This window comes from Aptenodytes patagonicus, chromosome 7 (assembly GCF_965638725.1).
Source record: "Aptenodytes patagonicus chromosome 7, bAptPat1.pri.cur, whole genome shotgun sequence".
NCBI lineage: Eukaryota > Metazoa > Chordata > Aves > Sphenisciformes > Spheniscidae > Aptenodytes > Aptenodytes patagonicus.
This window is the reverse complement of record NC_134955.1, coordinates 37,250,157-37,265,992: the sequence shown is the minus strand read 5'-3', so window position 1 is coordinate 37,265,992 and position 15,836 is coordinate 37,250,157. Positions and strand designations below refer to the sequence as shown.

The window sequence follows — 15,836 nt, the reverse complement described above, 5'->3', positions numbered from 1 at the left end:
TGAAGTTTTACTACTTCTTCCCTTTCTCACCTTTTTGATTGTACTGAAATAATTGGTATGATATACTTAATTTCATCTTTTTCCTTGTCCTGTCTGGAAGAAACACCATCTAACCAAGATCAACTTCAAAAAAACAAACAGGTAAATGAACAACTGAATGAATGTATGAGAAAGTAATACACTCAATACAAGTAGGTATTTAAAGGCAACCTAAGGAAAAATGATTTTTGAGAAATGCACTGTGTTTTGTACTCCGTCTGCTGTTATTTCTGGTATTTTCTTATTCTTTGTTAGAAAAACTTCAAAACCAGCAAACTGCACTTCTCAGAATACAGAAAATCAATGAGAAACTGAAGGTATTAACATAATAATATCTACTCTCTCTACTGCAAAAACAATCAAATCAAGCATGGCATTTTTATAGTGAGTATTTAAATTAACATATTCTTACATTTTCTTGTATGTTTATATGTTTATAATATTATTCCAATTCATTGTTCCAGTTGCAGTCAAAACTATTCTTGATGTAGCCAGTAATATGTTCTTCATGCCACTTCAGAATGTTTGCATTTATAACACATTTTGAATACTTCTTTTCTATAGACTCAGTTCTGCATACAAAATTAAGAAATGTTTATTAACACCTTGAGCTACTCTTCATTCTCCTCCCTCTGTATAGTATGTCAGTTGTATTACCCCTTTGCTTTGCTCCCCGAACTAATTTCCTAGCAATTCCCAGTGCTGGTTTTCTCTTCGTCTTTCTGATTTCATCTTCTATGCATATTCAACTGTATACTACACGGGAAATGTGTCACTGAAATGACTATATTCATTATAGGCTTGTTGTCACACTTCACTTTTATTATATTACTATAAAATGATTCTTCTCCTAAATTAAATCCCATTCTTTAGCAATCTGATTCTTTATATATGCTTTCTGTCTTCTCTTCCTCCTCTTCACCATTTTCCAGGACCCAGAATCAGTAATTGCCAGGCTACCATCCTTTCAATTACAAAGCCTGTGTGCCTGTCTCCAACAAGAAGTGCCTGTCAAAAGATTTGCAAGCTTTTGGCCAGTGCATTTGTACATATTGAGTCTAGTGGCTCTATAAAGACAGTAAATAAGAAATAGCTGGGTTTAAAAAAAAAAAATGTACCATAAGTTTAAAAAAAAATAAATCTACAACTGGAACTTATTAAGTCTGCTGACAATGGAATATAGTGGGAGCAGGAATTGAAACAGCTCATTCTTTCACACTAGTGCTAAGCTTTCAGTGACCATGTAAGTATAAAGGTGACAAACACACCTCCACTTTTGTCACTGTAGGAAGAGTATGAATAGCCATGCAAAGCAGATCTATGACACAAGGACTCTGTTGCTGTTTTCTGACCAGGACCACGTATTTCAAGGGACTATTCCATACCAGATACAAACCACCCCTTGCATTATGGACTGCACACAGTCCTATGTTCTTCTAAGCTTCAGCACTTCCTCTTCCAGCTGTTTGTGGACCTTCAATTCTCTCTTAATGTTCTGTTCTCTTTTTCATGCTCCTCATTGAGTGATTTCCAGGTTGCCTTAAATTTTGCTTTCCTCATCCTGATTGCCTTGTGTCTGCTCTGTAAATGTTTCTGTAAAATTACACTCATCTAGGTTTTGTTTCCTGCACATATACGTATCCTCCCCTCAGCCCTTTCCCTGTTAATAACTACCATCCAACCATTTTAGATTACACAAATTAACTCACCTGGAGAATTTTGTTATATAATACACAGCTCACAACAGCTCATCTCTAGCCCTTGCTTTTCTACAGCTGTCCTATTTACAGGTAACTTTACTCAGATGAACCCTCTTACTAAAAGTAAATCCCCCCCACCCCCATAACTTCTAATCAAACACCCACACAGAACCCTTGATGTGTCCTTGAAATTTCTTGGTAATCTCCCAAAATCCTGCAAACATTATGAATTCCAATATATGGAAAAGTATCTCTAATAATGTTCATTGTACTCCACAGCATACTCCAGATTTATGGATCCTATTATATCAACTTTAGCACCTGGTAAGTTATGTACTCTACTGTGGCATCTCTGCACTCAGAGAGAAATCTCACTGGAATCTAAATCCTTCTTGAATCTGATATATATATCAAGCAGAAAATTATTAATGCCTTGGATTCACTAACTTCTTGCCACAGGCACATTTGCTAAGCAATGTCATCCCTTGAGATAAATGATAGCACCTCTAAAAAACTAGACTAAATATTACTTAATAAGCCAACTGTTAACAACATGTGCTTAAAGGGGTAAATTTCAGGTTATTAATAAATAAATATTAACAGTAGATAATTTAGCATTTTATGTAGATTTTATATGTTTGGTAGGTAACATAAAATTCCCACTAATACAAAAGTTTCTGTTCATTTGAATGAATGTTTTTAAAAAGAATAAAACCATGAAAATATTCAACTGACAAAAACCAATACAAGCCTGCATGTATCTCAGGTAGCAGTGAGAAGGGAATACCACACCCACTAGAATTTTGCAAGTAAGTAGTGTACAGTAAGTAAGCTGCAAGTAAGCAGCTACAAGAGGCCATGTAACATCCAACACGTCATGCCATGCAGAAAGGGAGCGATCCTTGCAGAAAGTGACCATGTGTTGATTCTTGCTAAATGTAAGCTAGCTTATGCTAGGAAAAATAAATCTTACACAGTTTGTAAAAAAGGGGTAGCCAGCTAAACTGAGACCTACCTGTAAATTTCAAGGAAAACTGATACTTTCACGGACAATTCCATTGGTAAAATCTCTACATACTGTTAAACTCTGTTAAACATTTAAATTCTGCAGAATGGAATGAGGCAATTCAGCATGCAACACATCAATGAATGTAAACGATATATTACATACAACTTCTCTGAGGCCAAGCTAATTAAAGAATGAAACCACACCATATGTTAAAAATTCATTTCAAACTTTTGTTGAACTAGGACCATGAACAACTAACGTGCAGAATCCAAACATGATAACAACAGCCTTTCCTATCACAAACATTGCAGTTACTTCCCTATTCTGCTTCTCACTTGCAGCTGCTACCTTAGTCTTAGGACAGCCTAGGTTACTATGTCTGTGTAGATACAAAAATACTAACACCTACGCTTTGTGGTGGTGTGCAAAAGATTATATCCATGGAGAAAAAAAAATAAATTGCTATTCAAATATTTTAAAATACAATACATAAAAATATAGACCAGTATTTAAAATTCTATTTTAGTTAATCACTTGTTTTGATGAAAATTTACTATAAAGAAGTTACAGTATTTCTCATTTGCCAGGGAAGTTATATGAATCATTACTTTTACTGATACATATAATGATTTGGAATGTAAAAAATGGCTGAAAACAAGTTGAAGATGAAGTTTCAGTGACAAAAACTACAGAGGCAGTATGGATCCAATAAGAAAACTGATTGTAGTAGAGAGCAAGTTGTCTCTGATCTTGGGAGAATGTTTTTGGACACCTAACAGCTTTTTTATTACTGTGGCTGATTAAAATGAAAAGCCTTACTACTAAAATGTTCTTTTTGATGAGTTTTTTTGCCATGAACTATAGACCTTGCAGTCCAGTGGGATACAAATCCTTTGATCCTGTGCAGTCACATAAATTCAAAGTCGTAAAACAACATTGAATTTGATTTTATTAGTGTGGCTGATGTTGCCAGAATTGTAATGCAACCTTGTTTTTCTTCTCTTTTCTTCCTTTTCTTTTGGGGAGGGGGTGGAGAGGAAAGGAGAGTTTACTGTCAACATTGCTTCATAGTATAAAGAACTAATTTATTTGGAAACCAGACTCCGAGATTAAGCCATTATAACAAAGCTTTGTAACTACATAGGAAAGTAACGATATATATCACATTCTGCTAAGTTGCAACCAATGATTTGGTTGAAGCAAAATTCGAAGCAAAAAGCAGTGTAAGTACAGCACATGGAAAACAGTAAGCAAAGATAAAGTTATATATCTATAGAAGGATAACGGGCAACAATGAATACTACTTTTCAATAGGAAATATCCAGCCAAATAGTACTATGAGTTTGCTGTGAGAATAAAGTAACTCTACACTTTTAGAAATTGAAGATTTTCATTCTGTATGAACACAATTTTTGTCTAAAAATTCTAAGAATACCTACACTGAGGAGATGGCTAGCCTCGCCACCAACACATAGAGAATTCACACATGCAATGAAAACAACTAAAAGATTTTGAGGTGTAGCAAGCCATTCACTTCCTAGCTATGGAGGGAAATTAATTTTCTTGGGCCTTTTTGACACCAGATATCAAAATAACAACAGAGGTTCGATTTTACTTTAAGAAACATAATCACCTAAAAGAGTAATTCTCTGATGCTTACAATTATCACGTTCCTCACGTGTTATAGCGAGAGACCTCAACACGTCAAAACAAATGGATTGCTTGGTGAAACAGTCCTTCCTTCAACAGAATATATTATACTACAAAAAATACTACCTCTTTCTCTATAGCAAAGGAAATTAAGGCAGAGGTTAATTTCACATTCAGCTTCACATTCAGAAAAAAACAGTTTTCATTGTTACACACTTTCAACAGAAGGACAAAAAACACCAACCTATTCCTTTCCTCACAACTTCATTATAGAAAAGATTTTTTCATATTGACAATATAATACTTGCCTCAATTATAATGATTAAAGAGAAGATTCAAGCTGTGGATATCCTTGTCAGGGCAAAGTATATGAGGAGATCCTACACATCTTTTGTGACTTCTATCTTAGTTTAACTAGGAAGCTTCCAATTCTGCAGATACTATCATAAACTTTAGTGGTAAAAACAGAAGACAGTCTTCAAATATTCACCAATCGGGTAACATTTAGAAGAAAACCCAACAGCGTGTTTATAACTAGTCTTCTTTTGAATGCTGTAGAGATGTTTATGCTACACTTAGCAGATAAAGATACCAGTACACTTATCTAAGATACAGCTCATGAACTCCAGAGATTCTACCTAGATAAACAGAAGTATAACATCAATTATGGAAATGACCCTGTAATTGTGTAAAAGACATACCTACTTTAAACAAGTGTGGGTGCCAAAGCAACCTTAATTTTCTCCCTCTCCATCATTGTTTCCATGTAGCGCAGCTACGCAGAAACTTACTCTTCAACAGAACCAGTATCTCATTCAGTGAACATGATGGGAGTTATTCCAGACAATAATTACAAACTATATTATGAAAAAGCTGCAAGCTTTTAAGACTTCTGTATTATGTGTGCTGAACAAAGCATGGAACCTCAGGAAGAGACACAACAGTATTATAGTAAAGGCATGAAAATGCTGACCTGGAAAAGCAGATTCTATACTTGCTCAAACTGCAAAGTTCCTGCAGGATGAGTCACAAGTCATTTTAGTCACTTTCTCAAGTGGTAACCAATGATACACCTTATTTTCTAAGCAACTATCTTGAGATTCTGGGATCCAATTTATAGTTGCAAGGTAAGTTAAAATTGAACTTTGATATGAACATATATACAAATGTAAGCATCCCAATAAATTTGTTATACCTTAGGTCTCTGTGCATAAAATATGAATAAAAATAATACATGCCTATCTAAATACATATTGTAAAATCCAATTTATACATATGAAGCATCCTGACAAATTAAAACTTGTGACACTGGAAAACCCATGATGAAACTATCTGTATTCAGCCCACATTTTGATTAATAAACAAGGGAGGGTATTACTCACTGACCAACAAAAATAAAATCAAATATTGAATAGACTGCATTTATTCTAGGATACATATTCTGGGGGAAATCGTCCACTTATAAGTAAAACCTGTATCATGATGCCCAGATCCAAGTCTCTACAGTCTATCTCCTATAGTTTTCTGTCTTAGCTTCCAGACTACTTCTTTCCCCCTCCAGCTTGCCGGTCTCGTCCTAGTATCTCTTCTCACCATTTTCTACCTAAAGCTCCACCTCTCACATCTCTATACATCTTTCCAGCTCTTGTAGTCTGCTTCAAATTCCAGTGGCTTTTCTTTCACATTGCCTCATCATCAAAAGGGGGTCAGGGGACAGGCTCCTAGCTTTCAGTTTCAAAGCATCTTTGGAAGGGTGATCCCCACCTAACCAAGAGTAACTTGTGGCACCCATTAATCAGTGGAACTTAGTTTTGCCCCGGTGTTATTTTATAACAACTTTGGTGGCTTCGGTATCTTCGGTGGCTTTGTGGGAATGGCACATTAAAAATTTGGTCAGCACCAGAAGATGCAATCGGTACAATGAACACTAGATTTGCAAAGTCAGAAGCTGCTAAACTCTGAAGTCTTTACTGAATATGAGAAAAAAATAGTTTTGTTTCAAAAGTTTTAACTTCCAATTTCAGATAGATTTTCCCTCTATCAGCAAAATGTTCATCCTTGCCAGATTTGTCCCTGTACTAAAGACAGGAATATTAGAGCCAGAATTTTTAAACTATAGAAAATTATGTATTTCATTCAGAGAAATGGCTTACAATTATTAGATTCAAACAAACGTCTGGTGTAGTAAATTTCAAAAAGCAGATAATTTTGGCAAGGAGGCATGGGGTACCTGTTTTCAAAATTAAAATGGTAAGATAACATTGATACTACTTAATTTTTTGTGGCTTTTATACTCCCATGATCACCTTTCACTTTGTTTCTCTTGTAGACAATTGTTTCCTATGTTACAGAGGTCTTCCAAATCTGTCAAAATAAAATGTCATTGTGTTCACAGTATGTGTTCCACTTTATTCTCCTGAGTGCATAACATATTTACTCAAGGTTTGGGGATAAATTAACTTTCACAAACTATGATAAAGGCAGGGTTTTACAATGAATTTTTTTAGAAGAGTTTCATTTTAGCCCTAATTAAGCAGAGTGTTTTGTAATGTGTCTAAATTCGAGCAGGAGCTCAGTCTTGCTGAAGTTTTAAGGCTATAAATTATCTTGTTGATCTCTACACACATTTTAGCTATATAATACCATGTCCGTGTCCATGTGCTGAAACAGAGTTAAAGAGATTTTCACTGTATTTAATATATAGAATATGGTCTGTGGTAACTTCTTAAATAAACAGGAGAATCCTTGGATCAGCATGTGGAATTAACAGCATTCTGCAGCTGACGTGAAGTCTAAACAATCCAAGTTCTTACAGTGAAATTATATTGATGAAAATAATAGAGCGACAATATAAGATATGGCAAGTAGCAGTGAAAAAAACCCAACACAATGGAAGAAAAGATTCTTCCTGGATATTCAAGCTATCTGATAAGAAAACAATCACAGTGTAAACATACCATTACAGGAAAATAAGGATGAAAAGCACCCATTGCATCAAAAATATGGAAAATAGGATGTTAATGGAGGAGAAGAAGGGGGAGAATTTTGCTTAATGTAAGTATCAGAGCACAGCAGAGATACTTAAAACTTCATCAAGAATTTGATTATAGAGTATGACATGAATATAGGCATTACAATGTGCAAGTTTTTAAAACATAATTAAGCACTGAACTGGGGAATATCTTCATACACCATGAAGAATCATTCCAAGCTTGCTTTCTGAATGAAGATGCAATTGTCAACAAGTGGTTCCAAAGAGATTAAAGTGCTTCTCACTAGCTCTTTGTGTGCTTGTATGCACCCGGTAGAAAGTTATTGTTTTATTGCTCTTGTCCTTTGCTATCATTCCCTAGTCTGCTACTCCACCTTCTCTAGCACTGGTCATGCAAATTTTTCATTACAGGGTGATTTTTCTCCTGCTAGGATTTTTCTATTTCAAGAAATGCATACATCTTGCTCCCATTGTCTGAGATCCTTAGGAGTACTGAAATTAATACTTTAATACAACTACATAGGATTTCAGTCTCTTCTTTCTCATATTTTTTATGCTTTTCTCCATCTTTATATTTTCACTGTCTTGCACTGCAGAGAGGCTCCACGCTGAACAGGGAGAATTCCTTCATGAGCACAAAGTAGTCAAAGTAGCCAAGAAGAAGGTTCATAAAGACACACAGTACACACACAGTGGTGAAACCATATATTTAGCAGCTAAGCACAAAAGACTGAAACATTTCAAGTTAGGCAAGAGTAGTATCAATAATTAACCACAAGCTGGGAGACCTTCATCAGTAACACCACATGGAAATGCTGAAAAGCCTGAACAGCTCATTAGGAAAGCCTGACTAATAAACCCTTGCTGACCTTGGCTGCTCCTTTGAGCTGCAACTCCATTTCACCAGACAGAAGCATGCATGATACAGATTTTCTTCTATTTGTGCATGCCAGGACATGAAAATCCAGTGAAGAACACACAAAGCAGCTAGTCACTTTACAGATGCATTTCATCTTGTAAAGGTTAAAAACAACTATCTCAGCATCCTGAAGCAAAATTTTATCACCAAAAGTCAGGATGTTATCCACTTCTTAAATGTTGTTTTGTCAAGTACTGTGGCATATCAAAACTTTCAATGCTATTCATCATTGGCCCTCATATTTTAATAGTAGATTTCAAAACACAGTGAGTTCTCACAAATTGTGAAATCCCTATCCTATGCAAGAATTCACATAGACACACGCAAAACTGAGGGGGGGGAGTGGGAGTTAAAAATTTCTGTTTTCCAGAAAGGAATGATAAAGATCCCTACCTAAGAGCATCCAGGTCAGACATTTTTCAATTGAATCTGCTCAAAAAAATTCAACTTTGTTGTAATAGACTATCTACAAAAGAGAAGATTTAGACAAATTCAAATATTTTAAAATGTTTCCATTTGGTGTTAAAGCATCTAACTTCTGATGTTCTTTCTGAAGCTGAAATGAAATTTTACTTTTACATATAAGTAAAAGACATTTTAAATTGTCAAAATAAAAGTGAAATCACCCACTTCTATAAAAAAGTTTTTTTGATAAGCATTCTGGCATACAACAGCTTTCAACACTATTCACCATTGCCTCCCACAGTCGAGTTACAAATTTCAAAATGTAGCAGGGAGAAGCAGCACCTTTTGTTATACTCATGTTATAATTACAGAGCAATGGAAGCGTTCACAAATGGAAGCACACTGACTGTGATGAAAAGGAATGGGAAAGTGAAAAGACAAAGGGCCGGGGAAGGACTTGTGAAGCATGAGAGATGTAAAAACCAGATTTGTAAAAGAGTGAAAAGATCATCACATATGTAAAGCTTTATTACTTCACTCAGTAACTGAGAAAATGTTTTTATGCCTTTGCGGTCTTAGTACAAAATAAAAATCAATCATTTTGAAATTATCAGACAATTTTGACTGGTGCTATGACTTTCCCTTTCATGTTCCTTTTTCTTCCACATTTTTCAACCTTTTTCCGTGGCATTTTGAGGCACTGGTCTTTAATCTCAATTTATGATATGAAATTGTTTTCAAAGTTAAGGAAATTCTTCTGTGAAAAGGAAATTACTTTCTACCCACTTCTACATTTCAGCTCTGGAAACCTTCGCAAAAATGCAAAAATGCAAACATTAGTAAGGAGACCACAAAGGTCACTATGAACACCCCATGATACATTCTTCTCTAAATGAGGCCAGACTGTTCTTTCATAATGTCACGGGCAGTTATACACCAACTGCGTTACCGTTCACTATTTGTTAAGTTTCAATAATATGTTCATAACTGTGTTAGATGCAACTGCAGGTATTTCTTTCTAAAATTTGCAATGAGATTCTTCAAGAGATGTAGAAATATTATTGTATTATATAATTTTTATTGCACAATTTACAAGCCATCTATAGTCTATATTTTATCAAATATCTATTATTTCTTATAGAGTATATTATATAATGTGCATCATATAATATATAGTAATATTATTATTAAAACCTGTGATTAATGGCTAAAGACACTATTATTCTCAGTTTGGGAACATGTAAAAGATGTAGTGAGTTGATGGAAGCCTAATAACCTCTGTCAGAGAGAAAGATCCATGCATAGGGTACAGAGTTATAGGACAGCTTAGGACTTTTATTCCACCTTCCAAAACCAGTATTTAACTTCTGTGTAACTGAAGATGGAAGGGATATTTGGTACCCTTGTGCTAAAGGGAGGAAGGAGAAATTAGGAAAAAAACTTAACTTTTTTACTCATTTTATCAAAAGAACTTATAGGGAAAAAAAAAATACCCTTGTGCAGCTATGTGTTGGATTAACTATTAAGTACTGCAATCAGAATATTCTCTTCAAGTTAATTCATTCCTTTCAGAAGTCAGTAGTCCATTTACAATATTTTGATTTAATGTTAAGTCGTTGTCATCTACTTAGTTGGTTATTAGATACTGTAGACTTGGTTCTGCAGGGAAAAATACTATTAAGGTGATGACAGCTACTACTTATCTATTGAGCAACTTCGATTCTAGTTCCATAATGTGCAAGCTAATTTCTGACCTAAAACTAAGACTGTGCCAGATCCACAAATAGTGGGCAGGATGTTATCACCACACATACTCTCACAGTTTAGAAGGAAGTATGAAATTCGCACACATATAGAGAAGCTGTGACGTGCTTTGGGAACTACTTCCGAAAGACTTAGCTGACATCTAGCGGCAGGAGCAGGAAAAGTAAAAAATTCAACAGTGGAGAACAGAAATAGTTTAATGTCTTAAAAATATATCATTCAATTTTTTGTAAATAATAGGTGAAAAATTCAAGAAATGCTTTGAACACAGCAACTAGTAAATGTAGTTAAAGGTAAATGGGCAAAACTAAGTATTTTTCTCTGCTATATTACCTTTTCTAAAGATTATCTTCATGTGGATGATTCAGTTGAATTATGGACATTAATGAACCCATTAAGAGATGTTATGAGTTATTCTGATTGTTATGCAATATGATACGATACAGATTCATCAATAATTTACTTGGTGTAATAAAAGTTATAATCTTAATTTAATGAATACGCACACTACATGACTAGAATTGATTTCAAGTGACATCAAAAAAAAGAACAAAGCTTCAAGTTACTGTGATAACATAAAGACGGCAACACAAAATAAACAGAATACTGTCATTCGCCCTCCCTCTCCAGTGATTGTTTTACATCCTTCAAGACTGCTACATTCACTGCAACTTCAACTGTCTACAGAATCAGCACCAACCCTTTCAAACTGGTGGTATGGGTAAAGCTCTGGTTGTACTCTTCGGAAATGAACATAGCAATAACAAATCTTAAAGAATAAAAATCCATTAGGAATTTCATTCACATAGTCAAGGAAAAAAAAAACTTCCAAAAGAAGCAGTACAGAAGTATAGTACACTTTCTATTGCTAAAGAATAAACAGATCTCTCACTCATAAGCCACTATGTACAGGTTTCAAGGGACAGATTCTGGATAACTTTGCTTGCTTTCACCTTCAGAGCACAGTTTAATAATTTTTTGAGAACTTTCCCCTACACATACCTTCCAGTGCTCCTAAAGATTTTTCTAGGCATTTTAGGAATAACAAAGAATAAGGGTCTCACTCTTAATCTTTTACAGAGAAGGTATGATGATCAACCTTCTTCATAAATACAAAATATGTGATTTGGATCAGTTTGTAAAAGAGCTGGTTCAGAGAAATTTCTGTCTGTAGGTTCCTTCAGTGCATAGTACAAAATCACATTTAACCCAAGCATTTCCAATAGTAGGGATATTTATCACCATATTTTTTTCTGTTATACCCTTAAAGAATAAAATGCAACGAGTTATTACATTAAATCACGACACAATTTTACTTCCCTATATGTTCCCATATGAAATTTTATAATGTAAAGTTCCATATGTACAGCAGTATGTAGTAATTCATATTTTTCATCTTAAAATATATCTTTCCCTTCCTTCAAATAATGAAAAGCCACAAGAAAGAGAGTATACAAACAATGTCTGGCCTTCTCTAATGCATTCCATTTTTACCAGTACAAATGCTGGTAACAAAGAATGAACAAAAATCATGTCCCTTTGCTGTTATATTTAAATATTACAGACAAGAAATTTCAGGGAAAAGCAATAATTTTTAAATGAATCACAAAACCCAGGAAAAATTCCTTTGAAATTAAAGACAAAATAATAAAGGCTAACAACAGAGATGCAGAGAAAAAAAATTCTGTTCTTTAAAATGTTTGAACATCAGTGACACAGGAGAAAGAACCTCTTAAAGTAGACAGGCTATAAAAAAAGGGAAAAAAAGTTTGAAATGACACCTTTTCATTTAGAAAACTACTAAAACTTAGAAGCAAAACTAACAAATTTATGATTTACCAAAGCAGCAGGACCATGTAGCAGCAGCACCTGCCTCTCAGATTTCACCCACTATAAAAAATAACATGCTGCGGTGAGATTTGACATTCTCTTCACAAAATGAATAACTTAGTGTTGACCTTCTTTGGACACAGGACATATTAAGAATACAGGAATTTAATATTTTCAGCCTAAATGTTTTTTAGATTATTAGTCTGGCACTATATAGAAATTTTCACATGGCATTCTACACATTCCAGAGAAATAAACAGCTCCAAAACAACTGTACAAACAAAAAGGAGGCATCTATGACAGTTCACATTCTAGTACAAGGAATTCATTGTCAAGGACATACAGCAAAAGAACAGGAACACTACTCAGATGGCATAGCATTCAGAAGACACGCAAGCATGTGATACTATTATTTATTCATCAGTACTATATACCATAACCTGTGTGCAGACTCTGTTTCAGGAAACCCTTAAAACACTAATTGCTGGAAATGGTATACTAGGGAAACATTTCTCAGTAATTTAGCCACTATACATCTTTTATGAACCTGATGTCTTACACCAGGCTGGGCTGAGGTCCAAAAATCAAGCATTACACTGTAAGGAAGGGGCATGGAGGCAGTGGTAGTGGAAGCAACAAGGAAGAGACAATGAAGACACTCAGACTTGCCAAAAATCCCAAATCAAAACAAAAAGCACCATACAGGAGGAAGGCATTACCCTTACACTATGTATTTCTTATATGTGTTTTCTAAGCACCCACTGCTGGTCACTGCTGGAGACAGGGTACTTGCTTCAGCTGGCCTTCAGTATAGGAAGTTTTTATGTCCTTCAATATTGTAAAATGAAAAATCACATTATATCTCGAATCATCAGTCTTACAAACTTACAAACAGAAGTCTGTGCAAGGTCTCCAGTAACTTACAAGTAACTCCAAAATGGAAATCCAAAAATCTTGTTTGAATTCTGTCTTGCAGACAATAAACATAAATATTATTTTTCTGAATCAATTATTTTTCTGATCATCATGATGTAGACCTTACACTTCACTGATGTTACCTAAAAGTCCTACAAACCATTCATATCACCTTTTCTGGTTTGCTTTTGGAACTACATAGTATAAGAAAAAAACATACCAAACATGAAAATAATCGCCAAATGCATGCAATATAAGAAAACATGATCTGTATTTCATTGCTGCTAAGAATGCATAAGTCTTCTACTAATCATGGACAGCAAATATTTGCATTTTAGCTCATTTCTAATTATATTTACATAGATACATAAAATGGTGAGGTTTTATGGTGCTGAAAGTTACATCACAATTTCACCTTTCTGGAAACAACCCACTCACATTTTCCTTACTAAACAAGATAACATATAAACACAATTAATCATTAAGACATGATATTTGAGGATAACTCAAATAATCCAGATAAAAAATAATAATCTGATTTAAAAGAGAATGTTTATCTCATTCAAAGTTGACAAAGGAGACGTATACCTGTCTCCTCTGCCTCTACTGTTTCCAGGGTTGCTGGAGATGGACAAACACATTTTTCTCTTTCATTGAGACTATGTATTCTCTGATATACCCTCTCAAAATGAATAAATCCCCCCTGCATCCACCTACTGTTCTTGTGTGGGAGAGTTACACTATTATTTGTAAGAGTTATTATTAATAATATTTATTGTACATTACTGTTGTATTTACTTTAGTGCTAGCTTGCATTTCCCTGTGCTGAATTTTAAGAGATGCTGCACACACCAGGGACTCTGCCTGTCCTGTCCACCCCACAAGCTGCTACCATCATTCCACCCCTGACTACTCAAAGACCTCACCGAGCTTTCTGAACTTCGTAGGTTTTACATCCATTATGTCCTGGCCTTTGTGCAGAGACAAAGACATAAATACTCTGTGTAATACAAATACTGTACTTGTACTAGTCTGATGATTCCTATATGTGATCTACCTAAGGACATGGTCAATGTATCAATATACTGGATTATCAGACTCCCCGTGTTAGTAAATTTGGTTTTTTCCATTCTATTTGCCTTAATGATGACAAAGAAATACGGAATGTTTTGTACTTGATGACTTGTATACTAAGGATTTAGCATATGGACCTGTATTAGAACACAGTGCAGCTATGCTTAAGACTATATCACAACTGGTGAGAAAAGGAAGACGCTGTTAATTTTTCTTTAAACTAAGACTGCTCAGCAAATTCACTTTAAGTTATACATACTGCCATTTAAGTTCCTGCTTTTATGATAAAAACACTTCCTTGTAATATTTCACTTTGCTTAGCAGAGTCAATCATGCCAAGGGAAAGTGAGTTCTAATATTAAACTTTGTTATTTCTGATTTTGACAATTAGACAGTTGGTCAAGTTTACACTTACAAAACCAGACATCAATAAAGAGTGTGCAATACAAAATTTCAGAGTCTCACAAATGGAATTACCATGCTTATTTTTCAGTCTAAAATTACAGAAAACTGCTTGTACAGAAGTATGTTTCACTGAGGAAGAGTGAAAATGCCAGTGCCTTAATATAATAAGCAAAAGTAAAAGCACTGCACTGCTGAGTTAGAGGGCAGAATTTAAAAGTACAACAATAAGCAAAACTATAAGGGGGAAACATGTAAAACTGCTTTTTGCCATCATATATGAGTGCATGTATGGATTTTAACTAGATTAGTTTTAACTGAGTTGGTAGTCAGCTGAAAACAACTTTTAGAAAGAAACAATTAAATTCTTAATATTTGATGAAAAGTATATGTTTGCACTACTTAAATCTGTAAAATGCACTAGAGTCAGGGAAAGAAAAAAAAATCATTACAAAAGTATACCTTTAATGTTTCAATTTCTTCTTTGTGTTCCCTCTTTAAATGCAAAATGGCAGCTTGGTACTCTGTAAAAATAAAAAAAGTACATTCCATTAGAGTCAGAAAACCATGTGCCATCTTCAGCATAGTATATTTCATACAACAACACTGGGTCCAGAATGCAGATGCAGGCTCTCAAATAAAAGACCTTTTACAATGGTGATGGAAAAGAAAATCTGAACACAGTAATTAGCATTATTTTCTAAGACCACATGACCAGATTTTCCATGGTGTTTCTGAGAGCAAAGGATAAAGCAAAGAGGTCTTCCATGCTGAGAAGGGAAAATGGGGGGAATATACGTCAGACTGAAATAACAGGAGGAAATTTTAGTTTTGCTTAGCTTTGCAGATAAATGTAGAGCTGATAGGATATTATGTCATACACATGCATGCACACACACACACCTGAATTCTAAAAAAACACGCATTAAATACAACTATTTAAACTGAACTGTAGACATACAATCACTATACACAGGCAAATTGGATAAAAGAGCAATCACAAGTATAAATGAAGACCTGGAAAAGTACCCAACAGCAAGAGATACAAAGGATTCTTTGTCTTAATCTATCAGATGAAGATTAATTATAGGGTTTAAGTACCTTGACAGGGTACTAAATAGCTCTTCCATTTAGCAA

At 34.6% G+C, this 15,836-nt stretch overlaps 1 protein-coding gene across 3 annotated transcripts in view; it reads right to left on the bottom strand.

Moving 5' to 3' along the window:
* Positions 1–15,836, bottom strand: part of FMN1 (formin 1) — a 209,397-nt gene that overhangs the window by 110,838 nt on the left and 82,723 nt on the right. For all 3 annotated transcript variants that reach the window (XM_076344909.1, XM_076344910.1, XM_076344911.1), the window contains one exon: positions 15,162–15,223. In XM_076344909.1, the coding sequence (XP_076201024.1) occupies positions 15,162–15,223 (62 nt within the window). The remainder of the gene's footprint in view (positions 1–15,161; positions 15,224–15,836) is intronic.